At 42.8% G+C, this 19,107-nt stretch overlaps 1 protein-coding gene across 1 annotated transcript in view; it reads left to right on the plus strand.

Moving 5' to 3' along the window:
• Positions 1–18,887, plus strand: part of chsy1 (chondroitin sulfate synthase 1) — a 60,023-nt gene extending 41,136 nt beyond the window's left edge. Inside the window, exon 3 of the mRNA XM_035628338.2 lies at positions 15,722–18,887. Coding sequence (XP_035484231.1) covers positions 15,722–17,314 — 1,593 coding nt within the window. The 3' untranslated portion in view covers positions 17,315–18,887. The remainder of the gene's footprint in view (positions 1–15,721) is intronic.
• Positions 18,888–19,107: the final 220 nt, after the last annotated feature.

Consider the following 19,107-nt stretch of genomic DNA (forward strand, 5'->3'; position numbering starts at 1 on the left):
CAGCTCTGGAGTCAGAGATACACTAGGAGAGAGAGAAAGCAGAGTTAGTGACATGCAATGTAAATACATGGGGGCAGAGAGAGAGAGAGAGAGAAGGAGAGGGAGAGAGATGCTCATGATATAAGTTCCCCCAGCAGTCTACTATAGCAGCATAACAAAGAAATGGTTCAATAAACACCTGAGCAGCTCTTACTATAAGCTTTATCAAATAGGAATGTTTTAAGTTTAACTTTAAATGTGGAGAGGGTGTCTGTCTCCCTGACACAAACTGGGAGCTGGTTCCAGAGGAGAGGAGCCTGGTGGCTGAAGGTTCTTCCTCCCATTCTACTTTTAACGAGACTCTGAGAGCCACAACTAGTCCTGAGTTCACAGAGCGAAGTGATCTATTGGGATAATATGGAACAATGAGCTCTGTAGATATGATGGAGCTTGATTATTAAGGGCTTTGTAGGTAAGGAGCTCTGAGTTCTGTTAAGAATTTTACAGGAAGCCAATGCAGAGATGTTTACACTGGAGAAATATGATCTCTTTTTCTACTTTCTATCAGCACTCATGCTGCAGCATTCTGGATAAACTGGAGGCTTTTCACAGACGTATTGGGGCATCCTAACTGTAATGAATTACAGTAGTCCAGTCTAGAAGTGAAAAATATTTATTTTTTTTAGATAGGGCTGCTGATAAGGCTGTCCTAGAGACTTGTTTAATGTGCGAGTCAAAGGACAGGTCCTTGTCCAAATAACTTGCACTCACTTTGCACCATGATTGGTCAGATGTGCGAATGCGAGAGCGGGGCCGAGAATCCTTCGTCCTGTGTTGCTGTTTGACACGATTATAAACATATTTGATTTCCAACATGACAGCATGTCTTCAGAGCTAGTTCTGAGAGACCATAATCTGGCCCCTACCCTGGGTCTCCTCTGTGTCTCCTCGCACTGCCACTTTGAGTATGTCCGTCTTTTTGGCAGGAGGACCATTCACTCGATAGCATTGCAGTTATATCCACCACAACACAGCGGCCACGCTAAAGTGCACGTGGAGTTATTAGAGTTCTCAGGCTGAGACTTTACATTTCATCATGGTGCTTGTAACAATGCTGCTGGGAGGAATCTGATGCATGTCAGTGGTGACATCTGGACCGTGAACCATAACCATCAGTGTACAGCTGTTGTCCCGTTTACCTTGGGGTCAGGCGGCCATGCTGTTGGTGGGATCAAACAGGGATAGGGTTGTAATTAGTATCCCGCTCCTAACACGTCCCCCTGGGCAGGCCAGGGGGGTGGGGGGCATGTTTCAGCTCTGCAGCTGAACTCCCCTAACACTTTGAAAGCATGCACCGCCTCACTGCTCTGCAGTTTCACCATGATTTCTCTCCTCCTCATCACCCGCCAGTACCTCTGCCCCCTTCACTTCCACAGGTCACACTCAGGGGAAGCGTGGTGTTGCTTTGCCCCTCGGTGCAAGGTAGAAGCTTTATGTGAAGTAACAAGTCACCCACCCTTAGCTTAACCACAGTCTTGAATTGCTTACATGTGTAAGTACATCAGTCACAGTGTTGATGGAGCATCATTTGGAACTGTGAGATAAGTATTTCATCTTGTAGTTCATCGTGTAGTAACTTTCATTTACATCAGGGAATCTTAAAAAAGTAAACATGAAGTTGACAGACTGATTGATTGATATACAAATATGATATATACAATATTGTAAGTCATCTGTAATCAATTTCTGGACACCCTTGGGGCTGTTTTTTCACAGCTGTGTGTGCATAGGAGTGGGACAGCTTTTTACTTGAACTCTAAAGTGAGAGTTTCAGTGGGCAGCACTGCTGTGTTTTGTCTATTCAGGTTTAGTCTGTGTCATGCAGACATATTAGCAAACCAGTTTCTTTCTTTGTTTACTTCAAACTGTTGAAATGTGAAACTCTCTGCTCACAATGTAGGAGTGGGTTCTGGGACCTGTGTGTGTGTGTGTGTGTGCGCGCGCGTGCGTGTTACTGAACATTAACACTGGAAACGTGACCCAGGTATACTGTATGTAAATCCTCCTGCCGTCAAGGGACACTGTGCTCCATTAAATTTTCACGGACAACGTTGTCCCAAAGGATGTTTCACAGTCAGAAGCAGCTCAGAAAAGAGTCACTTATTTTAGGAACATGTATTTTTACTTTTCTTATCTGAAATGTGATGTTAAGTTCCCAATGTCTTTTGAAACTTCCCTTTTATCAGTGCTCCCCTTTAAACAGCACAGTTCAGTACAGCACTGTACCCGCCTTAATGGTGCAGAGGCAACACCAGCATGTACCGTATACACTCAATAACAAGAAAAAGAACTTGTGAGGATATGCACATGTAGAAACGGGGTGTTTGGTTTGACCAATGTTAAAATTTGAATTAATAGCAGTCCTAGCCGCCTCCACACTTTCTCTGAAGAGGAAGTAGTGTGACAAAACGGCACCAAACATATGTCTGACTTTTACACTGACCTCAGCAGTCAATGTCTATAACTTTAAACCATGACTATGATCTTTCCCTAACTTTAACCAAGTAGATTTAGTTTCCTCAAAGTAATCATACCTTATATCATATTTAGCAAGTGCAGTTTCTTGCACATCCTCACCTCCGAGATTTGCATTTGGAATGGGGCAACTGTTTAGGGCAGGGACCGAGGTGAAGATTATAGGCTGACGTAAACATATTCACTTTCTGTCATTGATGTGTGAGTAGAAACACTTGTCTCCAAGCTTCTCTACACCCACATCCCAGTTCCTGTTCTTCCTCCAGCTTCCTTGGGCGGCGCTCACTAAATGATAGCTCCATGGACCACCAGGGCTCCACAAGTATGCTGCTGCCCACCACACGGCTATAATTACCTTCAACAATAAAAAAAAGGAGAAATTTGACCAATATTGGGTAGTTTTTCCCTTCCCTTTTATGGAAGGTTTTAATTTAGCCTTTTTCCTTTGATGTCAGAAAGCAGCTCATGCTGTGGATCCGCCTATGGTCAGCCGCTCTGCAGGCACACACATTAATGAAGCAGCTGTCAGCTGTGGCTTTCTTCTGTTCGTGATGAGTGACTGTCATGGGTGAGGTGAGAGGTGTTATCCACGTCCCACGTGATCAAACTCAGGAAAACATTGTCAAACATCTTGTATTCCCGTTTGTAGAAGTGTTTTAACCACTGTGACAATGTGTCAACTCTGCGTTGCTTGTAATCATATTGATTTTTTGGGGGGGAATTTATAGCAGTTTAAATTAAGATGAGATTCTGTGTGGTGCATTTATGAAATCGGTGTCAGGACTCAGGAGAAGTGCTAATCCTCTTAAAGGGCTTTACAAACAAAAGTGAAGCTCTACTCTGGAAAAATGGAGGTCTGTCAGAAGCAGACAAGTCTGAACAGGATGGTCCCTCCTGCTGGTAGACTGGTATTTCCAGGGAATGATAGATTGATAGAGGCCGGTGAAGAGGTGGAATCCCCTTTTATCGTGGTCCAGTCTACGACCTGCTCATTCCTCCTGGCCCTTTGTCACACTCTGCTTACTGTATCTGTGCTGAGTCCTCAAGATTCCGCCACATTACATCGCGATCCATCCTCTCACTGTCGCCACATTAGCTTGTTCTCTATTTGCTTGTCATTGACATCCACATAAGTGTTTGTGCAGGGTTAGAGTTCCAGCGCGGGTCAGAGGAAGCCAGTTCGAGGCAAAGTCAGTGACCCCTCCCCCAGGGCCTAGCCTTTATGTGTTTATCTTTGAGAGGATATTTTTGGTATGTTTTCTTAAATACAAAAAGAATGGGTGTCGGCCTGTGGAGTGTGTGTTTGTTTCTTGGTGTTTGCGTTGTCACATAGTTTTATTTTAGCAGATCTGGGTAATATTCCAGTCAAAAGGAGACGAAATCATCTGAATTCTGAATGTTAAAGTGACTATGTTGTCAAAGTTGATTGAGACCTGGGTCTTAATCCTGTTGGTATATCCTTCATTTTAGTCAACAGTAGTAAAACCGAAGTCATCAAGTTAAAAGCTGATATCTGGGAACACAGTGTCATCGCTAAAACCAATTCAGACGGGTCAAGATATTTAAACAGTCACATGGTGTGAGTACAGATATTATGTGCTGTAATGTAATGATGAAGATGAGTGAATCTGAACCTCTGTTAGTTGATGGTGATGATAAATGAGGCATCAGACTGGCTGAACAGAATGTATCTGTTAAACTGTAGCCTTATCTAGACGGAAGTGAAGGAAGTGTCAAGGTGTGATCTGCCTTGTCGAGGTCATTGTGGTTTGGTCGTCCTCTTTTTAGTGTGAATAATTTAACCATCTCCTCCAGTGTTCTGTTTAAATAACTGCACTTTCAGTAGAGCTAATGATGTTCAATGTGTGTACTACATATAACACTCTGCATCACTCTGTGCTGTTAGTGCTGGTGACTTTATACTTATTAGGGCAACTTGTTTTTCAAAAAGTTCCAACAAATGCTTTTGACATGTAACAGCGTTATAGTAAAGCCATGTGCTTTACTGTCTGTTTATGGCAGGGGGTTCACTTGATTGTAGATAAAGTAGTACTGTAGAACTGTATTTTTAATTTCTGAAAAAAATGTCAGCGTGAGCCCATGTGAGAATACAGAAGGGAATTCTCTGGAAGATTCATGGCCGGCGAGTGGGCGCTTTACCCAGGCTCCAGTCCTCGCCCAAAGGTTCTGGAAAATGTTCCTGTTGCTGTGAAAGCATCTGACTCAGACAATCTCCTGCTGCGTTCATCAAACGTGAACCTGAGTTCCGAGTTCATGTCTGAAAACCGCTAAGTAGGTGAAGTGGGTGTGAAAGTCATTTTTTTTACGGCTTCAGAAAGTGACAGATTTGGTCAGACAGTCCAACATCCGAAAATAATCAACCGTCCAATGAGCATTTGCAGAGAAAGGTTTTCACCAGGCTCTTTAGATTTTCCTCTCTGTTCTGTGGCACTTGTCTGAGCTTTGTGTGGGTAGAGCTACTATTTCATTTATCAATGCTGTAGAGATAATCTCGGGACTAAGAGATAATGTTAGTTATGATCAGAAGAGTTGCTCCGTCATTAACTGGGACTTCAGAGATGAGCTTTCTATGTTTAGTTTTTTTTTCTTTCTCTAAAGCTCTCTGTCATTGACCTGTCCCTCAGTTCTCCCCTCCCCTGTCCATCAGCAAGTTTCTATTTTGGCACTAGTGAATTGAGAGAGAGCCTGCTATGTTAAAGTCACAGTGAAGCTGATGGTTTATCAGCTTCAGTTATGTGATATCTTTTCACATGGAACTGAATATGCGGGCATGGTTCAGTTATGACAGGGATTTAAATCACATCCTGCAGATGTGACGGCTTAATGAACACAGCACAATGACGAGCTGAGAGATACAGATGTGATACAGTAGAACTGGTCACCTCCCTCCACACCTGCCTGTTCAGACTGGGGGGTAGAGAATATGGGTTAAATGAATGACTGGACTGCATCTGGATTGAATTATATTCATATATTATACTCTAACAGATTACAAAACCGTTCTTGGCTGCTGGCCCCCAGAAGGTCTTGACAGGCCCAGGTACTTAAAGCATCAACCAATCAAACCTCTGTTCCCGCCCTCCTGGCCTCACTAATCATCTATCTTTTCATACAGCCAATTCATCACAAAGCTGTTCTCATTTACATATTGGTCTGCTACTGTTGTCAGGCTACTTAAGGATGAAGAAATAGCTTAGTGATGTAACTGTGACTCAAATATCTAAACGTCACTACGTGGTACACACATTAAACCTCTGTTCTGTCCCTCTCGTGTGTGTCCTGTCACACATCAAAGCAGATTAGAGAGGCTCAGTAATTGATTTGGGCTTAATATACTATTGGTAATCAGAAATCATAAGGACTTGGTTGTTGATAAAAAATCTCTTGACTTTTATTTTTTTAAAGTGAGTGTTCACAGTGAAGCTTCAGAATCATGTGTCCATCTCTAATGTCCGGGCTACGCTCAGTCATGAGGATCAGCACAGATGGAATAATCAGGATGAATATATCCAGTGTCTGTTATCTGAGAGTGATTTCTCTGACTGTAGTGTTGTGCTGAGGGCCTGTTTTATGAAGAAGTATTGTGTTGCTTTTTAGTTTTTCAAGTGTAATGTGTTCAATACAATTGAGCACCACTAACAGAATTACATTCACCTTAATTCTACTTTATTTTATTTTTTATTTTATTTTATTTGTAGCAATTTTCACTGAACTGAATTAAATTCTGAGAGACGGCGGAAATTAAAATCAAGTCAGAAATTCTCACATCTAAGATTTGATTCAGTTTATTCTAGTTGGGTTTTTTTTTCTAATAACTGTTAGAAAACTGAGAAGAACCTTTTTTTTCTTCATGTCGACTTGACTCTCTTCTGTAAATGAGTTGTGTAACAGTGCGAATCTCCCATCGGTCCCTGGGAGCCTGAGCTGAAGAAGACATCTGGAGGGAGGGACTGGCTGAGGGAACAAAGGGCCTTTTCTGCTTCACACAGACCAAATGGCCTGTTCATATTTCTACGTTATTAGTGCTGTCAGCATCCTGGAGTTGTAAGACCGCATATCCAGCGGCAGTACCGGCGGCAGGTGATAATGACACTCATCGAGGTGGACATCGTCCTGACGGACCTGACGGAGTTCATATCAAAGAAACTTAAGAAAGTCCTTTCAAACATGCACGGAATGAATGCACTGGCATTTTGGTCGGGCTGTACGTATTAGTGTGAAGAATTTTGTCAGTTGAATCAGATTTGGTTGTTCAATACGAATATTTGACGATTCTTTCCTTCTTTATATAGACTATGAATCAAAGCTTTATTAAAATGCCAGATTTTTGAACGAGATCAGGTGGGATGTTCATCAGAGTGTCAGTGATGTTAACGTAATATAATAAACCATGGATAGGAAATGGCAAAAAATTGCAGACACTAGATATCAAACACAAGACAGTGTAAGTGGCTCTCAGACTCACTCTGTGTCTGCAGCTGCCTGTACCAACATCTGTACAGATATCTTACCAAGCGAATAGGATGACTTGACCTCCTGTCTTCTTGACGTACTTCAAGTCCTACTTACTCCGGAGACGTTTCAGTCCCCAAAAGTAGCTGCCAACTGACTGATTAAAAAAAAAATTGCAAACTAGGAGAATCTCAGTCGATAGAGGGGTCACCGACTAAGGATTTGAAAGGTCTACTTTCAGCGGGCTGTCATCAATTTGGAAAATAAGTCAGGTTGTTCTATCTTTACTTATTACTAACAAATTCCAAGAAAAATAGAAACTAATAGTGCAGGAGTCCATCTATCACCTTTGCCTTAACTGTCTCTTGCACTGAGCCCCAGTTGTATTGCTGTTTTAAATTGTTTGTGGACAATCATTGTAGAGTACACACACATAGTACTATACAACACATTCATTGCTGGTTTGGGCCTGCACATGAGTTGTGTTTGATAAGGGGGAAAAAAACTGAATAGCATCAATCTTCTACTTCAACATTTTGAAAAAAGACCCAGAGTTGTTTTCTATAAAAGTCTCTTTGGGAGTCTGCCTAATCAGTGTCTCATAACGTCTCTGTGAGGCGTCATACGTTGCACACATCTTGCACTTGTACTCTTGATTAACTGGTACAACTTACTTTATATACGTTATGGTGTGAACGTGTACAAAATATAAAGTACAAAATGTACACGTGTCTTATTACACCTTCTTCTGACTGCAATCTGATATATGTATAAGCAGAGGAATTCAAAAAAATAAATGTTAAAGGAATAAATCAAATTATTACAAAATGTAAGACCTGAAATCCTACACATTGATTTAAAGTGAAAAGGCTGCAGTTTAAGATGGAAGCAGCAGCCCAGAGGTTTGCGGGAGTGGAGACAGTGGAGTGGAGTTGCTGGAGGAGCCGCTGGTGTCACTCAGCCAATGTTTCTGGAGCTGGTCTGTAACCTGGGGATCGCTGCCAAAGTGTTGAATCATCACGGTGAGCAGTGATCCAACATGACTGCGGAGCGAAGGAAATCAAAAGTAAATTCAGCTGTCAAAGTTTTAATTTACTGACATAAAAGGACAATAACTGTTTTCCTCTGTGTACTTGTGCTATACTGTACATGGTGATTTTAACCCTGGGCTGTTTCATCAGACTGCCGGTCATCAGCACCAGTCTGCTCACACTGTGGCTGTGTTTTGGAAAAGCAGTTAAGAAAAGATAAGCATCTGTCATTATGTTTATTACTTTTTAATTCATATCAATTAAACCAATCAAAAAAGCAGGAAATGAATGTCTGTTTAGCAGTTTGTTGCTCAGTAGCTCTGCTGATGTTATTCTGTTATTCTGGGATAGAAACGACTGCATTTCTCATACAGTTTTTATGTGCTAAATGAATGAAAAATTTGAAGCAGCAGCGCCTCTAAATCCTTGAGCTCATGAAAAAAAAATGTAATTCATGAAAAGCACAGAGAGATATTTGTACATTTTGGCCAGTAGTGATGAATCTCTGACTGTGAGGCAAGTTGATATGTGAAATGAAGTGATCTCTGTGGCTGCGCTCAGTCTGTTGTTCTCAGATCTTGCTTGCTGACCTGCCTCGGTTCAAACTGCACCGTGTTTAGTTTGGTGGGTTTGGTTCATCAAATCAATTCAGGCCACAGCCTCTAGTATCTCTTCTATTCTTATGCTGTTCAGAATCTTTTCCAAACTATCTCTCCTCTAGCCCTACACTGTATCTGTGGTTTAATTATATTTTTCTCTCTTCTTTCAACTGATTTGACCCTGCTTGTAGAGGAGGACTGAGGCAATTCTGCAGAGACTTGAAGCCTGGACCCACAGGATCTATTGTTTGTGGCAAAGAACGTTAACGGACATAAATCAGACAGAAATATAAATACATTTTGCAGTTTAACACAAACAGACATGAAAAAACAACAATTTAAAACACTTGTATAGTAAATAAAGTCTGTAATTTGTTTGTGCTAAAACCACACAGACACACATTTTACAATTACATGAGGCTTTGCAGAGAAGATACAGTGTACTGTACAAGCCATTATGCACTATTATCAGTCAATTATTTTACATTACACTGCCATGCATATCTCAAATACTTGCAAAACATAATTAACTTTGTTACATTTATATCCTTAGATCCATTTTATTTCTAATTCCTGTTTGTAGTTGAGAGGAGGATAAAACTTTGTGTCCCAAGGGAATCAAAATGACCTTAACTGCTTTCAGACATGCACTGACATTTTCCTGATAATGCAAATATTCCTCTGGACATTCTCCGGAAATTTAACTGCCAATCCGTAAAATATCTGAGTGAGCCCATCTGAGAAAACAGCACGAAACTCACTGGAGAATTCACAGCGAGCGAGTGTGCGTGATGATGACTGTAAACGAAAACACTGCTTTCCACAGAGGAATATATGTCTTTCCTCCTGCATCGGGAGATATTTGCATAAAGTCAAATCTTTCTCAACTTCCTCACATCACCTCACACGGCACTTCTTCAGTCTTAAGTCACGTCTAAACAGATGTTCGCTCTGCAAGTAAAAACGTAAAACCTTTCATTTGAACAGGGAAAGTGCTGCAACATAATGTGACCATGTCAGTCCATTCTCCCAACTGGACGTCCAGGATCATAATTCTGTGTATCACAGCTCCATGAAACAACCTGCCCCTTCAAGTCAAGTCAATTTTTTTTTTATACAGCCCAATATCACAAATCACAAGTTTCCCTAAAGGGGGTTTATACTCTGTACAGCATATGACACCCTCCCAAAAAAATAACCTTCTAACAAGTGAAAATAATGAAAAAAGTTGAGGAAAAGAGACTGAGGATGTACAGGATGTACAGAATAGAACAACATCATAGATTTACATGTTTGTAAAATCTAGGTGACAAAATTATGGACTATAAACAACTTTGAGGTGTCAACAGCATGATCCATGCGACCTCCTCTCCTGACCCTGTTCCCCTTTGTCTCCTTTACTGTCTCTGCTAAAAAGACCCAAAAATATACTTAACAAATATTTAATCTGCAAAGACTGGCATCACATAATTCCTCTAGACTCATGCAGTATTTATGAATATGAATTTAAGCAGAAAAACTCACCAAACATGGCATTTTGAAGATAAGTCATACTGGAGCCCTGCATATTAACTTAAACATGACCATTTATCAATGTACCACTCAGGATCTTTAGGCTGGAAACCGTTTTAAATTTAAATTGGCACATTTAGCATTTTAATGAATCATGTTCCGCCCGGTGAGGAGATCAGCTTGACACCTCTGTGGACTGTACAGTCTCACCCACCAGCAGCCCACAGGTTACAGGGCTAATAGTGATGAAGTCATCTGGTGTCATGATGCGGTTGGTGGTACAACCGCATCCCATCAGACAGATCAATACCAGGGCTATTGTTGAGCTGCCTCATGTGTAAGAAGCTTTTCCCCGAGTTGAGAAATTAGTTTGGACAGACCGCCCTGGTTTACGGAGCAACCAATTACAGCAGCATAATGCTGTCTCCAATTAGATTTGCATGGCCCGCTCAGAGACAGGCACAGCCTATTGTCCTGCACATTAATCCCAGCCAGAGTGGCAGCCATGCTGCTCCACTGGTCTCACCTACCGCTCTGACTTAGCCTCCGGCCTCACGGCCACTGCGCCCACGTACTCCCCTTGTTGACACAAGTGTTCCAGCGTCACATGCACATGCCTATATATGTGCATCCAAACACACACATGCACATAGTAGTTCTGGAGCTTGACTGCCCGTTTACTTTTACTCTGCTGCGTAACTGTGGAATCACTCTGAACACTGGTTGTTCTTGACATTTGCAGTTTTTGCTTTCGCGGGTGAAGTGACATACTTGGAATCTAGTGTTTTAACCATACATTTTAAAGATGCTCTCCAGTATTTTAGTGCTTGCTTAAAGGTAGGGGGCTCAGGAGGCAGATAAAGAAAAGGGATGATCACAGTTAAAACAGCAGAGGTGAAGATATCCTGACCTTTAGTCCTTAATCACTATATGTACCATAATGCTACTCAATGGCATCTTTTCATCAGCCCTGGACTTCCACAGTCTAAATATCACAAGCTTTCTTTTATAAAGCTATAGCCCTGAAGCTCAAGCTATATATGACATTTTTATCAGAATCGACATGTCACCCAGTGCCAACAAAGACATTGTACAACTGTTTTCACAGGCTGAGTGGTACTAACCATTCCCTGCAAACTGGTCTGGATGTGTAAGATTGTTGATGTTAATGTGGGCATGTTGTCTGTTCAAAGTTAAAGACCGGGACAATTCCATGACATTTTGGAGACAAACTCTATTCTCATTTCTGTCTTTGAAGCATCACCCACATTTCTAACAGCGTATTCGACTGCTTTACAAAATTCACACTTTGCTGTTTCACAGTTCCCACCTACCAAGTCGTGTTCTACACTTAGCAATAACACTAATGGTGTTGTGAAGGTGTAGGAGTATAAACCCTCATTTCAGCTTAAGAACTTCTAGGCTTAGATGGAGGGTGTCGGAAAATCTTTGGTTCATTGATTAAAAGAATATGCAGTCCTCCAGTAGGATGTCCTGAGTCTTTAGAGTTGACAGACTGAGCAATTCTCTGCAGAGGACGAATTCCAATGCTTTAGGTTGTGTTTCGTGTGTGTGTGTGTGTGTGTGTGTGTGTGTGTGTGTGTGTGTGTGTGTGTGTGTGTGTGTGTGTGTGTGTGTGTGTGTGTGTGTGTGTGTGTGTGTGTGTGTGTGTGTGTGTGTGTGTGTGTGTGTGTGTGTGTGTGTGTGTGTGTGTGTGTGTGTGTGTGAGCGAGCGAGCGAGCGAGCGAGCGAGCGAGCGTGCGTGTGTTGTGTGTGTGTGTGTTGTGTGTAGTTTGTTTATTCAGGGCCTGAACCCCTGCAGGATAATGGTATCATTTCACTGCTGTAATCACATCACAAAGCCTTGTCGCGACTCAGCCTGTGTTCTTTGGTATGGCATCTCCCTTCAGTTCAGATAACTTTGTCACTGGCTGTGTTGTTGGTTTGATAATACTGTTTCTCTTGCTGGGCCTTGGTTGTTGTGTTTGTATTGACTCAGTTAAAAGTAAGGTTTACGTAATAGGGTAGTGGAGAAATATTGTGGTGGATTATGTTGTTACCAAACTGAAAACACTTGTAGAGGTCCTGATTCTCTCCATGGTTGGCTCAAATCTAATGAGAAAAGGACGACAGGAAATTTTAACTCGAGCGTCATAAGTGCTTATTTAAAAATGAGTTCAGTCACAGGACTTAGATCTTAGACCAGCCACTCTGGTCATCCCAGAGCTACCTCCATAACTGCTGTGTCTGAAAAGAGGCCTCCAAGGCTCCAGCTTCCAGTAACAACTTGTGACTTACCTTTGTCTTTCCTTTTGTAAGACAACCATTTTAGTTGCTGTTGTGTGGTCAATGACTGTGAAGAAATTGCACTAATGAGTCAGAGTTTGCAGCGGTGACCATAGAAGTTGAGGTCATATAATTGGGAAGCGTGCTCACGACGGCGAAGCCACGGGAGGGAGATAAACATCCTGACCAATTGGCTGTCAGCTGATGACCATTGGTGTAAACCTGCTGGATACAGTCTGAGCCGGCACAAAGCTCTGCCTCCGCATCGCTGTCAGCTGCTGGAAGCACAAGTCCAAAGTGAAGGGTATCAGGAGAATGTAAAGGTTAACCATGCACAGAGAGAGACATATATGAGTTTTATTACTATTGCTTCTATTGTCACCAATTATTTTCTCAATCACCATCTTTTTTGTACAGTATCAGTTTAACACATTTGGAAACGGTCCCTGAACCACTCACTTTTCATTTCTTGAGGTTGTTTTCTTCATAAGTCCGATTCAGTGTCAAAATGAATATACCTTGCACAACCACAGTAATAATCTAACAGTCCATATATTTACAGAGTTTATTCATTACAGTATATGAGTAGTCAGCAAAGCATTTTAATGAATTAGTTAAATAATGAAATGTGAGCGATGGTGTGATCCCTAGCACTCAGCGGTCGTAAATTATTGCTTCATTGGCAAAGTACATTTTTAAAATCCATAAGTGATTGTAAGAGGACAGAAAACTGTCTTCTTCTTCTTAATCGCCATCATAACATTTCATACTCTCCACTATCTTTCTCTTTCTCTCCGTTTCTATCACACATCAAATGCCAAATATCGTGGGAGCGTGCTGCTCTTTCATATCTGATTGAAGGCGTGAGGAGCATTAATGTCGAAGTCACCTATGTGTGATTGACAAGAAGCCGTCGCACTTTATCAGAGAAATGAAGTCGGCAAAGTGACGTGTTCCTTGTCTCCACACAGATCGATAAAACAGTGGGCAGTGTTTTCTGTCTGAAGGAACACTACATGTACATTTTTGTAAGTTGTTCAGTAAAGGCCGACTGACCCTTCACCTCTGAATGCACAGCTTGGCTCACGGACTTCCATTAACGACAAGGTCACAGTGTGTTTTGACTGGCAGGCTGCCGTCCCTCAGGTGCAGCGGGACACAGGTTAAAGCCACGGAAAAGCAAAGAGTTACTCTGTCAGTTCCTGCGTTCGCATTCAGCTTCAGGTGTCGTTTTCCATAGCTCTCAGGCACGTCCTGTCTTATTCCTCGTATGGCCCTTCCCTGGGGATCAGGCTTGTGGCTGCATTCCAGAGCCTTCCTCTCAAATTAGGCTCTCCGGGGGCAGCAGCCGCTCTGATGCTCCCTTCATTTGGAGGCAACGACACAAACCCTGCCTTCTTGACCACGGTTTAAATCCTGCCAGCGGCTCCAAAACAGCTGTCTCTGTGTTCACACTTTTAGCCTCCTGCAATTTGAGAAACAGTAGGTTTGTAAAACTCCAGCGGACTGCCTGCCGTCAACACAAACACTCACTAGTGGACTGTGCAGTGGACGCTGTACAACAAACCGCTTCAGGCCCTGGATTTGGATTTTGCATCAGCAGAACACCTGAGAATACTGAATAAGTGTGTTTACATGCACATGCAATTTTTTGTTAGAGAGGCGCTGATATGAGATTTCAGGGCAGATAATGATAAATGATCTTTAAAATACAATAATGAAGGAGATTGAACAGTCAAGGATTCAGCAACCTGAGAAAAATCTATCTATTGATTTTATTGTAAATAAATTAAGACACTATGGGATTAATGAATGGTAACCTAAAGCTGTTGTAGTCCATTCTGAAGAGAGGGTGTGAGTGTTTAACAATTCAATTCAATTCAATTTTATTTGTATAGCGCCATATCACAACACACATTGTCTCAAGGCACTTTACATAGTGAGGTCAATATTACAATATTACAGGGAAAACCCAACAGATCCCACAATGAGCAAAGCACTTTGCGACGCTGGACAGAAAAAACTCCCTTTTAACAGGAAGAAATCTCTGACAGAACCAGACTCAGTTGTGGGCGGTCATCTGTCTCGACCGGTTGGGGTGAGGAGAGAGAGGAGGAAGAGAGGAGAGGTGGGCAGAAAGAGGGTGGGAGGAGAGACAGTAGGAGAGAAGAGAGAGAGAGGACAGTTGTACAACCGCCGCTTTAGTCTTTAACAGACTGATACTTATAATTTCAAACTATTACAATCATGTTGTTGTTGTTGTTGTTGATAATAATAATAACAATAATAATGACAGGTTTGGGTCCTGCAGCTCTGGGGTCAGAGATACACTAGGAGAGATAGAAAACACAAACAGGGTTAGTGACATGTACTGTAAACATATCGGGGGAGAGAGGAGTTGTATAACAGTTGCTTTAATCTCCACCAGACTGATACTTATAATTACGGAAAAACCGACACTTATAAATGCAATGATGTTATTAATAATATTAAAGGTAATAATAATAATAATAATGACAGATTTGGATCCTGCAGCTCTGGGGTCAGATCTACTAGGAGAGAGAGAAAACAGAGTCAGTGACATGCAATGTAAATACATGGGGAGAGAGGGAGAGAAATAGGGAAAAAGAGGGCGAAGGAGAGAGAGGGGGGCGGGGGGAGGAGAGAGTGACAGAGGGAACAATAAGCTGTCTAACAGCCCTGTGCCATCATCCATCCTCTTCCTCCGTCCTGCTGCTGCTGCTGCTGTGAAGAGACTGGACAGGTGCTGCTGGCAGAGAGCAGGGGGGGCGTCTTGATCTCTGCCTCAAAGCTCGTTCTTACACAGATATTGATGTGGGCTCAACTGTTACAATTTATTAGCCTGTTCATATTAGTTTGCTTTTAGCAGCATGTGCTCGGTGAGTGTGCCAAACATACCAAATATGGATGGAAATACTTTGAACTGCGGGCAAATCAGCTGCATTTCTGCAAGTTTATGCTCCGCTTAATTTGCTTGTGTTGTCTTCCTAACAATTCTGAGCCTTGTCAACACCTACCCAAGTGAAATACATGTAAAGCTTTAGGCAGTCACACAGAAGAGAGTCCAAGAAGAACTGGATGCCTCTTATTATCAGAACCGTTACAATTATTCAATATTCTAACTTATCGTCCACCAATATAACACTCTTCCCCTCTTTTAATACTGTCTTTAAATGAGGTGTTGACTACAAAACAAAACATGATGTCCACTCTATGGTACATCCAGTTTTCCAAATGTACATGGCCTCCGTGGCACTAACACCAGTTCCTCTCCTGTCTCCACAGATGCAGCAGCTGTTCTATGAGAACTACGAACCAAACAAGAAGGGCTACATACGAGATCTCCACAACAGCAAGATCCATCGAGCCATCACCCTCCACCCCAACAAGAACCCTCCTTACCAGTATCGCCTACACAGCTACATGCTCAGCCGCAAGATCGCAGACCTGCGCCACCGAACCATTGAGCTCCACCGGGAGATCGTCCAGATGGGACGATACGGAGCGGCTGAGCCCAGCCGAGACGACCTCCAGCTTGGCATGCCGCCCTCATTTATGCGCTTCCACCCGCGACAGAGAGAAGAGGTCCTGGAGTGGGAGTTCCTGACAGGGAAGTACCTGTACTCAGCATCTGACGGTCAGCCGCCCCGCCGCGGGATGGATTCCTCCCAGAGGCAGGCCTTGGATGACATCATCATGCAAGTGATGGAGATGATAAACGCAAATGCCAAGACACGCGGCCGGGTCATTGATTTCAAAGAAATCCAATATGGCTATCGGAGGGTCAACCCTTTATATGGGGCAGAGTACGTGCTGGACCTGCTCCTGCTGTACAAGAAGCACAAAGGAAAGACCATGACGGTTCCTGTGAGGAGGCACGCCTACCTGCAGCAGACCTTCAGCCAGATGCAGTTCAGAGAGGAGGAGGAGATGGATGCCCGAGCTCTGGCCAGCCACATTAACAAGGAGTCCGACTCCCTCTCATTTCTGTCGAACTCCCTCAAGATGCTGGTGCCCTTTAAGCTGGCCACCTCTGGCCAGGACCAGAGGGAACCCAAAGAGAAGAAAGTCAACATCCTGGTGCCTCTGTCGGGACGCTATGACATCTTTGTGCGCTTCATGGTCAACTTTGAAAGAGTTTGTCTGATCCCCAACCAGAACGTCAAGCTGCTGATCCTGCTCTTCAGCACAGACAACAACACAGAGCGGGTGAAGCAAGTGGAGCTCATGAGGGAGTATCACATGAAGTATCCGCGGGCCGAGATGGAGATAAAACCCGTCACCGGCTCCTTCTCCAGGGCTCTGGCTTTGGAGGTGGGTTCCTTACATTTCTCCAATGATTCTCTGCTCTTCTACTGTGACGTGGATCTACTCTTCACCAGCGACTTTCTCAAGCGCTGTCGGGCCAACACCGCCCTGGGGGGGCAGTCCTACTTCCCCATCATCTTCAGCCAGTACGATCCCAAGGTGGTGTACGCTGGGAAGGTCCCGAGCAACAACCACTACGTCTTCACCTCCAAGACGGGCCTGTGGAGGAACTACGGCTTTGGGATCGTTTGCGTCTACAAGGGAGACTTGGTCACAGCTGGAGGCTTTGATACCTCTATACAGGGGTGGGGATTGGAGGACGTGGACCTTTTTAATAAATTTGTCCAGTCAGGGATTAAGTTGTTCAGAAGTACGGACACGGGGATAGTACACGTCCACCACCAGGTCGTATGTGATCCCAACCTGGAGGCGAAGCAATACAAGATGTGCCTGGGCTCCAAAGCCTCATCACACGGCTCCACCCAGCAGCTGGCCGAGCTCTGGCTGGAGAAGAACGACCTTGGCTTTAGGAGACTGGCCAGTAATAACGGCTCGGTTAGGACAGTGTGAAGAAAGCCGGGCTGTCTTATAAACTTGACGTGAACCTTCTCTGTGCTCCCTTTCTCCTCTTAGTGGTGTTTTCACTACCTAATTTATTTTTTACTGAAATGAAAAGACTCAACGTGGATATCTTTTGAGATTTATTTTTTTTGATTTTTTTTTTAAGAAAATGAACAGAAACGCCACGACGAACATTTCTAGAGGCTGTCTGGGACCTTATATGTGTGTTTTGATTGATGGTTGAAGGAATATTAACCAATATTCTGGTGTGCACCTGATCACACAGGGGGCCAGAGGTTCCTCCAGCCTGTTAAATATTATCTGTCAGGGCAGCAGGAGACAGGGGGGGGCAGGGATCATGCTTGTGTACCTCAGTGAAGTACACCGCCAGAGCGTTAAATATTTCATCTGTCTTGTCCGCAGAAAACAGATGAACGTGTGTCCATGTACTTTCAGACCAGCAGTGCTCAAAACATAACTCAACTCTTGATTGTGAATGTTTACAAAAGACTGATTCCAAACATTTCACCAATGAAAAGTCCATTTACAGCGATCTGAGTGATTACCGAGGGCCATTGAATTAGATAACTTAAGATTTACAGTCGTTTTCTCTTTTGTTTTGCTTTAACCGTTTTGTTAATACAACATAACACTGTTACCGTTTTTGTATTTTTCTTTTACTATTAATTTCTGTGAACCCAACTGCTGGATTTGATATCTACAATTCATCTTTTGCTGTCTAATTTATTGAATTTGCAGGCTCCATTTTCTACTTTCTGGCTGTTTGAATATGTATATTGGAAAGATTGTATAACCAGTTGTGGGATAGTTTTTATTCATGTTTATTTTCTTTAACTCATTATCACCAAAGAGTTTTGCACAGTCTACTTTAGGTATCATGGTGCGTGCGTGCGTGCGTGCGTGCGTGCGTGCGTGCGTGCGTGTGCGTGTGCGTGTGTGAGTGAGTGTTTTGCAGGCACAAACATGAAACTGGCTGTATAATTGAGTAAACACAAAAGCTTTTTCAATCCCCGGCCTCTCTGGTGGTTCTGATGGGTGAGGCTGGAACCAGACTGGCTTTCATTCCAGCAGGTTGAAATGGGAGCAGCGCTCTGGTTGGCCAGGTCAAGTCACACATCGCTGTCTCTTTCTATAAATGACGTTCTTTTATTTTGAAATAACAATAATAATAATAATGATAAAAAGAAACATGTTGTGGCTGGTCCCAGTCTACAGAGGTGTGATGTCAGTGCTGATTCCACTGAGCTGTGATGTGAAAACCCGCGGTCTGGTCCTGTTTTGCAGGTTTGAGGGCAATGACATTTCCTCGTTCATGCCTGTGTTGCTTACATGCAGGTACTGCACCGTACATTGTAGCACTCCATCGGATGAATGCTCCTCTTTCAGCAGTGCAACAAGAAGGATGACTGATTTTTTAAAACTGACGTTAACAGGATCATCTTAGAATTTTTTTTATTTTTTTTTTTATTTCTTTGACTTTTATAATATTTGTTCTTTCAAACCTGTCCAACTGGACGATGTTTTCTATTTAAGAAATAAAATGGGGGGAAACGTATGAAAATATGCTGCTTTGTGGTATTTTTCTGTTACATTCTCAGTTATCTGTAGGCCTGCAACAAAGATGTGAAGGAGAATTAATAAGGATTTAGGAAAAGACAGCGACGGTGCCAAGACCATACAAATGGCATTACACCGAGTTTTTTAAATTTAGCCAACTTTATTTATAACGCATGCAGGATAATTACAGTTGACAAACTCTGAGCTGTACGCTGTGTGCCTAC

This window comes from Scophthalmus maximus, chromosome 4 (assembly GCF_022379125.1).
Source record: "Scophthalmus maximus strain ysfricsl-2021 chromosome 4, ASM2237912v1, whole genome shotgun sequence".
Classification (NCBI taxonomy): Eukaryota; Metazoa; Chordata; class Actinopteri; order Pleuronectiformes; family Scophthalmidae; genus Scophthalmus; species Scophthalmus maximus.